The following is a 12,656-nucleotide window of genomic DNA, read 5'->3' as shown; positions in this document are numbered from 1 at the left end:
ACAAATATAAACTAGCTATCATTCAAAAGAAAAAAAAGACTACAACCAATGACGTACAGAAAGGTTTACTACTGTTAAATATATGTGCATCAAGTAATACCACATTAAACTAGGCAGCCAATTCAGCCTATTTACCTCAGCCAGCTGGTTTGTGCAATGGTCGCCGATAAATGGTCAACCATCAATGAACACACAAAACAGAGGGAAGGAGGCTAAAAGCAAAAACAGTAGTCCAGTCCAAAAACAAGCAAAACCAGGTGAACAACAGTAGAAAATTAAAACGGTTTTAATTCACCAAACAGGTTGACACATAAGCACAATGGTTCCCTAACATGGCAACTAAGATTAAATGCCACCCCCCTTCCCCGGTATAAATGACAATTTATTCACTGGGAGCATTCTGAGGCTGGGGTCCCATGTGGTGTAATTCTGAATATATGGGGGAACAATGTTTTCTTTTAAAGAATGTTTTTATACATGATTAGTTTATTGTGTATACCAGTATTTATTATAGTTGTATTTTTATAGGTACAAATGTGTTTACTGGTGTAGTGTGTTCATGTGATTCATTAGAGGCAGGGTAAATGTGATTCTGATGAAGTCTAAGACAAAAGCGCTTAATCCTGTTGTTAACCACTGTGCTTGTTTAAAACTGTTTTAATTCACCAAAAAGGTTACATTTTCTACTATTGTGGACCTAGCTTCACTTGTTTTTAGACTGGACTACTGTTTTTGGTTTCAACCATCAATAAAATCTGTTGTGGTTTGCACTGTAGATGGATAAATGAGAGAGGCCAATGGAAAAAAAAAACTGCTAGGATAAGCACTTTGATGTGTAAATCATAAATAAGGAAGGGATATACTGCGGAGGACAGAGGATTGACTGGATCCCCACACAATTACCCCAGGCTTAAAAACAAAATGCAATGTGAAAGAGAAGTGACAAAACCTAACCAGATCCTAGGTTGTATACCAAGGAAGATGACTTCAGTGGTGCTTAATTTTTTTACATACAGAAAAGTAGTAAAGCTGCAATTGGAGTACTGCACCCTGTGCTGGTGGCCACACAAAGTTAAGAGAGAAAGCTGGGGAGTCGCATGCAGCAAAGAGGAATGGGATACTGAAGTTTGTGGAACTACTCACAATAGTGGGACAGAAATAGCAGAAAAAGGCAGGGCATGGCAGGGGCTATTACATGGGAATATTACTGTATCAGGGAGACAAAGCTGTAGTAGTACAAGAGGGGGGTGATGTGGGAAACAACTGAGGAATGATTCAGGGAAACGCTACTTACTTAAGAAGGTGACAGGATTGTTTAACGATAAGAAAAGAAATGAAACAGAAATAGGCAAAACGGGAGTAAGAGTGCCTGGAAAAGAAGAAAGAATATTTTATTTACATTGATTTAGTTCTTTATTGCCATTTGTTTACCAGGTAAGTGAGCTGACCTGATGACCCTTTCAATGACTACCCGAGCTCATATCAGACTCTGACTTACAATTCAAATCCTAGTACCTCCTGTATCGACCCATTACATACAAGTCATATAATGCTTTGCTATTACCAAGTTTAGGCAATGGAAACAGCAAGCAGAACAAGACAGCAGCCATGCAGGTTTGCTCTGAATACAAAGCAGAATTTCTCTTCACAATTCTGTATGAGGCATCATTTTTACAAAGACTTTAGAAGAAACTGCAAGAATTTCTTTAGCATTATGCAAATATGGGTCGATGATAATTTCAACAAATGCAGACGACTTATAAGGCGGGATATTTTGAGGTGAACATGCAAAACAAACTTTTTGATAAAACGCATACATATACACAACTTAACACAGAAATGGACAAAGTGGTCAGATATTCTACTGACTTCTGACCATAATGGAAAAGGCAAAGCATGCATTTGACACTACACTGTTATCACAAAGGCAGAACACCTTGGGGAACAGTTTAAAATGAGAGAACAGCTACTGCTTAGGCCAGTTTCACTCATCTTTTACCACAAGATTGGACCTAGGTCTAAGGATCCATACTGGAGACTAAGGAAATACCTCATACAAGATCTCTACAGAAGTCCTTGCTCCAGCTCACGGATTAGGGCAACACAAACCACAGAAGGCAGTTAACTGGGGACAGAGCTCCAAGGCCTGCTCAAAATAAATTTCAGATCCTTGCATTACATAAATGCTTTCCCAATCTCCTCCATTTCATCTATTCTCCTTTCTATCACTGCTCACTATGCCTAATACTCAGTACTTCAGAAACTCCTAGAACAGGACTACTTTCAGCTACGTTTTGCTACTATATTGCCTTCTGTGATGCCACTTTGATTGCATCAGACAATGAGTATATCTCTGGTTTTCTTTTCCTTCCCAAATAACCAACATCCAAGGTCCTCTTTGTGAAATGTAAACCTGCTTGGAAAGATCTATTGTATGAAATATTTTTTGATTGTATATATAACACTGTATAAAATTGTTGTTGTGGAGCTTTTCTCCCCGGGCCTCTGCTGTAAATGGACTTAGTTCCAGTCGGACTTTCCCGGTAAACAAATGTAAAATAAGATAAATAAAATAAATAAATAAGGATGACCACTAACAGGATAAAAATTTAACAAAATACTTATACTATACAACGCAAACTTTTTCCATGTGTTAGGACAAATGTCTCTTCTGAACTAAAATCAATATACTTACTGAAATGAAGTGATGGGTCACTGTAAAAAAAAAAAAAAAAAAAAAAAAAAAAAAGTTTGCATATTTACATGAAATACTTGAGCTAGGACATATGATCTTTCTCAGTGGTTCTTGTATCACTGTAAGGACTCTATTTTCTCTCTTCTGCAATCCATCTATAACTCGTGTTTAAACACAAGACACAAAGCCTTTCCTCAGACAGGCAGCAAATGTTGGGAGGTATGATGAGGAAGAAAAACGTAATTGGGAACATACTTTCTGATATTGTAATGAGTCAGCAGACTTCAAAGATTCCCTGCAAACTACTCTGTCAAAGATACTGGGTGAGCAAATTTGTGTAATTAACTGTACTAGAAATAGTGAATGTAGTAACAAACAACTGGAATTGGGACCTTTAGAAAAGGATAGGAGAAAATTACATAGAAAAAATGAGAACTGTGGGAACAGTACATGCAGAGGAGGAACAAGGTTTAAAACAAAGCAAGATTTGAATGAGCAATGTAACGTTTGACTGTTAGTGATTGGACATAAACGTGTTGCATACAGTTTGCAACTAAAATTATGTAGATTATTTTTTCATTAAATATAAATGTATGACTGCCCGTATTACGTGTGATAACTTAATAAAGATGTTTAAAAAAAAAAAAAAAAACATGATGCCTAGTATTCGTAAGTGGAAAGTAACCACTTTAAAACCCCTGCCCACTCAAACCCCACTTTCTCCTCCGACTTACATCCATTCTTCCATCTCTCGTAAAAATATTAGTTTACATACAACTCGCACATTACATTAGTGAAGTATAGTCAGAGTTGCTAATCAACAAGAGTTCTGGTCTGGTCACAGCACTTCTGCTGCTCCCTGGGCTCTTAACACAGACAGCATTCTCTCAGCAATGGACAAGGTTTACTTACTGGAGCCATTTTTACTGACCTTCCTAAAAGCCTTCAATTTTGTGGAACATACCACCCTCATTAAACAGTTACTACCACATACACCATCCCTGGTTCCAATGTCTTTCAGATAATTTGTCAATATAATTTACCAACTACGACTACTTCCAAGCCTCTTCTAAAAGGAGCTCCCCAAGGCTCAATTACGTCTCCCTTAATTTTCCATATACATTAAATACACAAGCTCCCACTTGATCTAACTCCCCTGTCCATCGTATGAAATGGTCTTATTCCACTCCAATTATTCACTCTTTTCAAAACAGTAATTACAGTTGGACTTCCACTCATTTATCCAACAGAAACAAAACAAAAAAATAAATAAATAAAAGTGTTTACCGACTTCCACCAGAACTAAAGCAGTGCTCTTAAAGACCATTCAATCATTAAAAACTTCAAGTCACTACAAATCTTTGATCACCCAAATAATTCACATAGAAACTGTCAACTCATTCAGATACCTTGGAATTTGGCTGGACCGTTCCCTTAATTTGCATCTTCATCTTGACAATGCAAGGATAAACAATTCATTCCGTTCTACTCAGAATATAAAAAAAAAAAAAAATAATCATTTCCTTAGTTCAACTGGGAATACCAGTGGCAAAAGCATTCAGCTGGCTCATCTTGAATATGGTCTCCCACTAAATGCAGCAGCTTCTAAAATGAAATTCCTCTACTATTAAAATCCATATCTACTTCTGCTTGCCACTTCATTACTCTGTCCCCTAGAATTCCATTGCAAAACTTCAGAAAATGCCCAATGGCTACCCACCAAATATGCAATAACCCCATCCCAGGCTCAGAGCTATGCAAAGTTCCTCAGGGATGAAACTTTTCTCCCAATATCTAAACTAGTCACCCAGATGCTGACATATCATCTTAGAAGTAATGCAAACTCAGGTAGTCTTCTGCAAACTCCCAAAACAAGACTTCAGTGCACAGCCTCAAAACCTAACACAGCAAATGACACCATTCATTCTTGGTGCCAAACTGTGGAAATCCACCCTCTCACAATTTCCTAAACAACTTCTCTTATTCTACATTCCACTTACAGCTAAGGACTCACTTAGTCTCAAGCTGAGAGAAAATGCTCACCCACAAGACATGACCTACCACTGACTATCCCACCTTCTACACAATCTTGCATCCCTGTAACAAAGCAGTTTTTTTTTTTTAATTTCTGGAGGTATTTTACTGCATTTGTAAATACTGTATACAATTTTCGTCTTTAGCCTGTGTGTGCAATTATTGCTTTTAATTTTGTTCTTTTACGTGCTATGTTGTTACTCACCATTTTTGTACCGCTCTGTTTTCAGACTTCCAGGACGAGACTGAAATTGGTCCATGTGGATCAGTTCTCTATCCTGGTTAACAAACTTAAAATAAAAATAAATAAATTTGCAGCTCACTGAAAAATGGGACCAAACACTGCTCTTTTTCCCTGAAGCCTGTTTTTCCAGTCAGATAAACATGTCACATCTTTTTGTATAGAACTGTATTACTTAACACATGCATAAATTATCTCCTTTTCATGTTGTGTCTGTTTTTAAATGAGCAATATTCGTTTTATGTGTAAACTAAATTATGCATGCTGTACGGTAAATAGATTTTACTTGATCCTCTAAAATGTACTACACTTGATACAAAGGTCCAAACCATGGCTGAAAATGGAAAAGTGGACCAGCCTATTTATCATACAAATACACTGGGTGGCAATAAGCAGTAATTTTTTTCAGCCTTCCAACAAAACCTAACACAGCAAATGACACCATTCACTCACTCACTCCTATCAAAGGCTTAAAACCACTATTCAAGCCACAAACTTGTGTTTTTCCCTTCCTTTATAATAACAGACCATACCCTTAGTAAAACTTTCTTTAAATCAAAAATATGCCGAGCTACATTACTCTGTCCATTTTTGTTGCAATAATAAATCAATATGTATCCATCAGTTCCAGGTAAGCCTGTATGTTTTAAAAGCACTGCAAAGTTCTTACAGCTTTTGTTTCAACCTCATGCGGTGCCATTCTTAGCACTGAAAAGAGACATAGTAGTATTTAAAAAAAAAATAATCACAGAACTTGTGTACAATGCGTCCACAAACAAGCACTGTGCCACTTTCTCAACTAGATCTTAAAAGGACAGTCCCAGAGATTTTTTTTGTTTTGATTCTGGTCTTTGTTTATATTTTCAGTCTGGCTTTTTGAGCATGTCCCAATTCTGACTGTGTGGGTTGTTTACAGGAAGTTTCAAAGGTGTCAGCCAGATTCCATCTCAGACTGCAGTTGTACTCGCAACAACACTGAGTCACTGACTAGTTTTGCCTGTGCATTTTTTATCCTGGGGGGGGGGGGGTAGCCTTTCAGGAATTTTATGACCTCACTTGCTACTACCTTGCAGGAAAGCAAATGAGCAATGCAAAGTTAAAACATTAGTAAACAGAGTTTTATGTTTATTTCATTTTATATTTTATTCGGATTTCTGAATGCTAGCGAAGTGCAATGACATGACTGCCACTAGCTCTCTGGAAAGAATATGAATTACGCAAGTTTCAAACAGTAGTAGAAATGGTGCTTTTTTCCCCATGATTTATAGTTTGTTTTTTTGTTGTTTTTTTTTTAAATCTCTGAATACTAGTTAATTATACTGGCTTTCTGACCAGCTGGTAGCTCTATAAAAGGCATCTTCATTTTCTAAAGTGCTGACTTCTACATACTAAAGTTCCCTGAATTTTATGACCTGGTTGTTTCTAATTCTGTATATACACAAGTAATGTAAAGTTTCATCAGTAGGCACATTCATCTATTCCTCTAATTTCATATTTTATTTTGTGCTGACTTCTGTCTACTAGTCAAGTGCATTTCCTAGTATGCATGCTGCTTCTTGATGAGTTACTGCATTGTACAGTATGTCCTTTAGCACTCTTTCCCTTTCTACCTTACATGCATTTGTGTCTGTTCCCACTGTGGTCAACTGTAAACAACTGAAATGATACTGTCTAGGCTCTATGCCATCATTCTATCAATTTGCAATCCATGGTAAGTGGCTGATTCCTAGCCTGACAACCATTAGTCCTACATGATGCCATTCAAACTCCGGTTACCGTTTCAAAATACTCACATCATATAGTACCTCATACTTTCTATCGCTTTATCCCCCATGACACACTGACAAAATACATAATTTCCTTATATTTGTGCTGTCACTTTACTTCAAATACTGCACTTGGATGACCGTACACGTTGTCACTGTAGGGTTACCACCTTTCCAAGTGGCCAAAGTGGAACTTTTATGCAAATGTAAGATTTTACAAGACAAACCACCCATACCTTCAGCTAGTGCAAAGGACTGAACTCTAGTTTATTTCCAAAATAAAAAGAGTTAAAATTATAAAAGTAAATGCTGCAAAATTATTTCCAGCTCTTTACTGGTGAACTCTGACTGGGTCATAAATAACCCCTTTTCAGTAGGGGCCCTGGGAGAAAAGCTCCATCATTCTTATATATATTAAGTAAATAATACAGTGAATTACATATTGGGGTGGCATTCTGACACACTGTTCTACCCAGCTTATGTCAATCATATCAGAATGAAATAGCAGTGGCTGCATTCCGAGACCTCCTAGCTCACAAAAATCTGCATTGTATACTTTTGTGAGTGCCTAGATATGCTACATGAAGTAATGCCATGCCAGACAGTTGTATTCATGAACCTCATCCAATCAGCCTTCATTACTTGTTTTGGAAAAATCCTACAAAGACATGTCTTCAAGAGAATGTAAAAGGTACTGTCACTTCTTTGTATGGTCTCCAGCCAAGTCCACCATTTAAAGGTTTGGGGATGTAAACCCAAGGTACTTGGATTAATTACTGCAGTACAGCACAAGGGTTTGCTAAACTCCTGAGTATGTCACCCTTGAGAGGAGATGTTGAACTCAGGTCCCATTTGCCAGAGGTGGTATTAGCTTAAGTGGATGCCAAGGATCTCACAGCACTAGACAAAAAATAATGGACTTTCTGAGATGCCCTGTCCAATTTTTCCTATTTAGCAGCATCTTTATTAACCCACAGCTGTTGTAGAAAGCCTCAAACAGAAAACTGAATTTTGTTAGCTTCAAATATAGAAAGTCTTTGTATGCAGCCACGTTGTAATTGGCTTGTTTCATCATAATAACTAAACTGTTTTGACACTATGTAATACAGGCAAATTCCTTCTCCATAACTGCTTCCCATGTATGAAACCTTCATTTAAACAGCAAGATCAAAAGTGCTGAAACCAAATGGGGCTTAATACAATTGCTAACATACAACATCACTATTATTTTAAGTAGGCGTACAATGAGAAATCCAGCATATCTATTATAAAATGATTGCTTGGATAAAAAAAAAGGCAAGTAAAGACTTTCAAGTGTACTTTCAAGAGTTTTACCAGAAATCACAATCTAGATGCTTTTGAAAATTAAACCCAATACAATATGTAACTGCATAAAACCATATTACAGGGATGAACTGCAGTGTTAATTAATCATACTAATTATTCTGTGAGCACAAGAGTTTTGCTTTAGGGGGCTTATTTCTGTTCTTAGATTTACAATTTCTTAACCAAATTCTGCACTCAAACTTTTACAGGATCAAACCTTTTAGCAACCACACTATCAGTGCACTTAAGATGACAAATGCAAGTATGACTATAAGAAATGTATCTCTGGCACCCTAGCACAATATTTCTATCACAATTATGTAACATCTTCTTGAACAAATTCATGTTAACTTCCTGCAAAGTGAAGCTTTTCTCAATGGGCCTTTGCTAAAAATGGTTCCTGCAATTGAGCGACTATACTACTAAACAAATATAAATACCTGCGTATGTACATACATAAAATGAACTTCTGTTTGACCACATTTTTTTCACTTACGTTGCTTTTCATTCTACTCTTCTTTAATTTCTTAAGGTACAGCTACCCCTGCTATGTGACCCATCCCTGTGCTAAGACCAGACTTAACTATATGCCTTCAGCTCATCTCATGCCACATCAAATTATGCCACTGTTCATTTTTTTTTTGCGGACTACGCTAAATTGACAGTTCAAAACTACATCAAAGTTTAACAAGCAATGGCATCTATGTTTATTAGATTACAACTGTGTTTCCTGTGGTCCAATGGTGCAAGGTTTGATTCCCTCAGCCTCCATTGCTTAACTCTGTGACTGAGCAAGTCACTTAAATCAGACACCACTCCTGGGCCAAGTCTGAAAATGGTTCAAGATCATCAGTACTCGACCCCACAGAATAAATGCAGTTACAATAAAATTTAACTGTACTACCCCCGAAACAAACGTTCTTACAAATTTGATTTATTTTGACATTTGTTTACTGGAAATTCTGACTGGGCAGATACCAGTTTTCAGCAGAAGCCCAGGAAGAAAAGCTCCACAATCAATACAAAATGTTACACAGATATGGTTCAAAGAAAGAAACATAAGTTACATAATAAATAATCATGGTTTAACAAAGCACTGGTACACATATACAATGCAGTTTTCCTTATATGTAGAAATTCAAAGATTAACAAAGCAGGAATACACTGTACTTTTCTCTGTATATAGAGATTTTGACAGGCATTATAGAGGATGTACATGTCATGAGTACAACATGGTTGTTGGTTTTTCAGTATATAGAGATATCAGGATGGCAAAAAGGGGCATTTTGCCACTGTAAGGAGTAGTAAGGTAGTACGAAAATAACAATACTTAGTATTTTTTTATGCTACTATCCATATGTTCAGTTCAGCTAGATGTCAACATCCAATGTTCTTAGTACCACGCTGCTTTACTTCAAAGATTAGTGTATATACTTGCAATTTACTGCATTAAAGCATTTCATACTGGATTCTTTTTACATCACTTGCAGTTGCAGGCACACTGGTATACATAAAGGAGCCGTTCCTCCGCTGACCTCCACTGCTCAGTCGACATCTCAGTCAACATGAGAAACGAAAAATCAATCACTGACTGAAGAAAATAAGAAACTAGCCATTGAAAATACAAACAAATTCATTCCTTTCAAGAAGCTGTTATATACACAAATTATGGTAAATAATCTATACTATACCTTATCTCAATTAAATAAATTAAATCCTAACTTTTCGCCTATATGTCCCCATTGTCCAGATCAAACAGCTGATATTTTACATGTCATGTGGAACTGTACTAAGATACGCAACTTATGGTGTTCCTTGAGAGTAAGATTAGAGAAGATGGGATATGAAAAATCAACCCTTACTTGGGAGACAGCTATACTGTACATTAATATCAATCAACTCCCAAAAATATTAAAACATGTCTTTATTACGGTGTGTGCCCTTATTAAATTCTTTATTACAAAGAATTGGAATGTCATGTCACCAATTACATGGGAAAATTTTAGCAATCTTGCTATCAAATATATCTCATCTCATAAATTAATTTATTCAAAAACAAAAAACAAACGCTATTACCAAAAATATTGGGGTTGATTGCTAGATATAATTCTTGACAAATAAAATTTGCCTACAAATTGTCATGAAAATCTAACCTTTAAATAAGAAATGAATGTAGTATAACCAGTCTTTCTTGCATCTTCTCCCTTTTCTTAATATATGTGTAACTAGATGTGTGTTGTCTTTCGTCCTTTCCCAGTTAGGGGTCGCCACAGCGGAACTCCGGTCCGCTAATGATTGGCAGTAGATATTTACGTGCTGGCTTGCCGGGCCTAACACACAACCTTCAATGAAGGAAGGCCCATTCAAGCATGTCGACACACAGAAGACGCTCTGAGAATCGAACGTGCAACGTCTAACTGTGAGGCGACAACTCTACCGCAGCACCACCACAGCAGATATGTGCATATTTTCCCTAAACATACAAATAAATGGTTAAATTTCTATTTTTACTTTATATATAGACTATCCCTATTCTAACTATCCCTTATGAGACCAAATGAACATAAGAATTCTCATACTTTACTTGACGATGTAGGGACTTCTTGTGTATATATTGTATGTATATGTGTGTGTGTGTGTGCGTGTATATATACATATATATATATATATATATATATATATAACATTTTCTCAGAACGAGATTGTCTGTTTTCTTTAGATATGTATTTGTATTGTTTATTTGTGCTTTTGAGTTACCATATTGTTGTTAATATTTGAAAAAAGAAAATTGAAAAAAAAAAAGATTTTGGGAAAAAAAAAACATGAAAAACCACAGTTCCGTAACAAAATCAAATACTATGGACAAAATGCAATTTTAAAAAGCTCAAGTTATTCTTCAAACGCGTTTCAAAAGCACTTTCCGATACAGCTGACTCATAAAATGAACGTTTAAAGCACAAGACAATCTATTTTAGAATAACTGTGAAAATCAGCTTTCTAAACACTAATGTCATTCGCTAGGTTCCCCAGTCCAGATGTCATGAAACCCACAAGGTCACTGGTGATCAGCTACAGCCAATGAACAAATAAAAGATCACAACTACGACTGACACGTCTCCACCGCACAATTCTGACATTTTCCGTTAGAAAGGCAATCACATCTGTGCAAAACACTCGTATGCTCTATTTAACATACATTTACAAGCTCCTCCCCAGTAACAAGACTGCCAATAAAACTATTCAGCCCCTTTACTCCAAGCAACTAGCTTCTGTACGCAAAACTGCTTTACGTAACACAATGTGCAAGACGTTAATGCCTTAAACACAACACACACAAAATATTAGCTAATGTTCTTGCTAGTAATATTAATTTAATATTAATTTAAAAAGAATGTGCATTTTAGTTTATTCTTAACATGTCATCGGAGATTTCGACATTCTATAGCCACGATCAGTACTTTAGGGCTGACTCAAAACAAAATATAGCACACGAGGCGGCCCTTTTTGGTAATTCACATTTGTATAAACAACAAGCTCCATGTGCACTACACGTAAGGAAAAAGAAAGCAAACACAAACGGTAATCTTGCATTAAACTTATAAAAAGCTACAAACTTAGACTTCAGTTACATTTTGAGGGGCTCTGAAAACCTAGCTTACATTTCGACCGGTATGCCTACTGGCTGCATAATTTCAAATGGGATTGATACATTTTACGTGCAATATGTATGCAGTAATGACTTCCTCAACAACTTACTTTTTTAACGCAAAAAGTTGTTTTTATCAGTGTTTCCCACCAGGCACACATCTGTATTCTAGAACACATTTAGAATTCTACAACTACAAGCACCAGTAGAGTGACAGAGAAGTGCACTGCTATACTAAACTGAAAAAAGAAATGTGTCTAAAGCTGAGGATCACCCACATGCAGCTATCAGAAATGAATGTTTACATCACTTACATTGGTTCTAGTGTCTTGGTGAGCCACGTCTTCAAAGCATCTACATTTTCAATAAGCATTTTAAAAAAAACTCAATGCAGTGAAAAGAGCACAGGGCAGAGCCCCGTGCAGTCCCGTCAACTCCACAATATAGGACGCTCCTAATGTTAATGTTGTTTAATGTGAGGCCCAACTCTTACTCTGTTCTGTGCAGTCAGACCCCAGCATGGCTTACAATACCACACAGTAGTAAAATGTCCTTGTTAAATCACTTATTGCTGGCAAGTAAAGCTTATTTTCAATTATAATCCTTTACATAAAATGTTGTTGTGCTTACGAAGCATACTTATGATCAAACACATCTACTTTTCCGACTTTTACCAGTACCACTTGTGCATACAAACAAAATGGCGGAATAAAAATCTCGGGAGATTATACAGTCTCGCGAAGTTTAAGAGGCAATCTGTCGTGTCCTCACTTGTAGTTGGTGTCCGTGATGGAAAAAGTAAAATGTGTTATTATCATTTTGAGTATGGCTTATATGGATGGGATAATGTTGAAATTAGTTTTCAGGTATCGAAAGCGTGTCATAAATTCAGTAGATGAGTGTAGTAAAAATATCTCTCAGCTGTCCAGATTTTTACCGCATACGCTA

The 12,656-nt window shown here is 36.5% G+C and overlaps 1 protein-coding gene across 4 annotated transcripts in view; it reads right to left on the bottom strand.

Annotated features, from left to right (window-relative positions):
• Positions 1-12,427, bottom strand: part of RBM26 (RNA binding motif protein 26) — a 1,920,204-nt gene extending 1,907,777 nt beyond the window's left edge. For all 4 annotated transcript variants that reach the window (XM_044072914.1, XM_044072916.1, XM_044072915.1 and 1 more), the window contains exon 1: positions 12,023-12,427. In XM_044072914.1, the coding sequence (XP_043928849.1) occupies positions 12,023-12,081 (59 nt within the window). In that variant the 5' untranslated portion in view covers positions 12,082-12,427. The remainder of the gene's footprint in view (positions 1-12,022) is intronic.
• Between the last annotated feature and the right edge of the window lie 229 nt (positions 12,428-12,656).

This window comes from Protopterus annectens, chromosome 5.part1, assembly GCF_019279795.1.
Source record: "Protopterus annectens isolate FY-2018-M chromosome 5.part1, PAN1.0, whole genome shotgun sequence".
Taxonomy (NCBI): domain Eukaryota; kingdom Metazoa; phylum Chordata; order Ceratodontiformes; family Protopteridae; genus Protopterus; species Protopterus annectens.
Note: the sequence above shows the minus strand (reverse complement) of the source record. Positions and strands in the feature narration are given on the sequence as shown.